The following is a 430-nucleotide window of genomic DNA, read 5'->3' on the forward strand; positions in this document are numbered from 1 at the left end:
TACTAAATATGCAATAACATCATCTTTATTTATCATTGATCAATAATACCTACACCTTGAATTCTTGCACTGAGTCCTTACCTCATTATTACTCCCATCACTCCTCTTAATAGCATTATAAATAAACTGGATTATCAACCCAATGGCAGATGGTTCTGTGAAAGAGAAAATGTTGGCTTCTTGTCTATAACTTTGTACTCAGATGCAATAGCTGAACTGCCAGCTCAAAAACAAAATTATTTTTTGGGAATACTTTGTATGTAAGTGCTGATGAACAAATAATTTTCGCATTGCTCTGTTCTCTTATATTCCATATTTCCATATTTTGTTTGTTTATTTTTCTTGGTGTAAGATTTTTTTTTTTGGTTTACCTAGCAAGTCTTATTTCTTCAAATATTCACATTCATTCCTTTTTCATATTATTTGACTT

General features: G+C 30.2%; 1 protein-coding gene across 3 annotated transcripts in view; it reads right to left on the bottom strand.

Moving 5' to 3' along the window:
- LOC119585106 (integrator complex subunit 8-like) overlaps positions 1 to 430 on the bottom strand; it is a 14,908-nt gene that overhangs the window by 10,745 nt on the left and 3,733 nt on the right. For all 3 annotated transcript variants that reach the window (XM_037933734.1, XM_037933733.1, XM_037933732.1), the window contains one exon: positions 82 to 155. In XM_037933734.1, the coding sequence (XP_037789662.1) occupies positions 82 to 155 (74 nt within the window). The remainder of the gene's footprint in view (positions 1 to 81; positions 156 to 430) is intronic.

The sequence above is a fragment of the Penaeus monodon genome, chromosome 19 (genome assembly GCF_015228065.2).
Source record: "Penaeus monodon isolate SGIC_2016 chromosome 19, NSTDA_Pmon_1, whole genome shotgun sequence".
NCBI lineage: Eukaryota > Metazoa > Arthropoda > Malacostraca > Decapoda > Penaeidae > Penaeus > Penaeus monodon.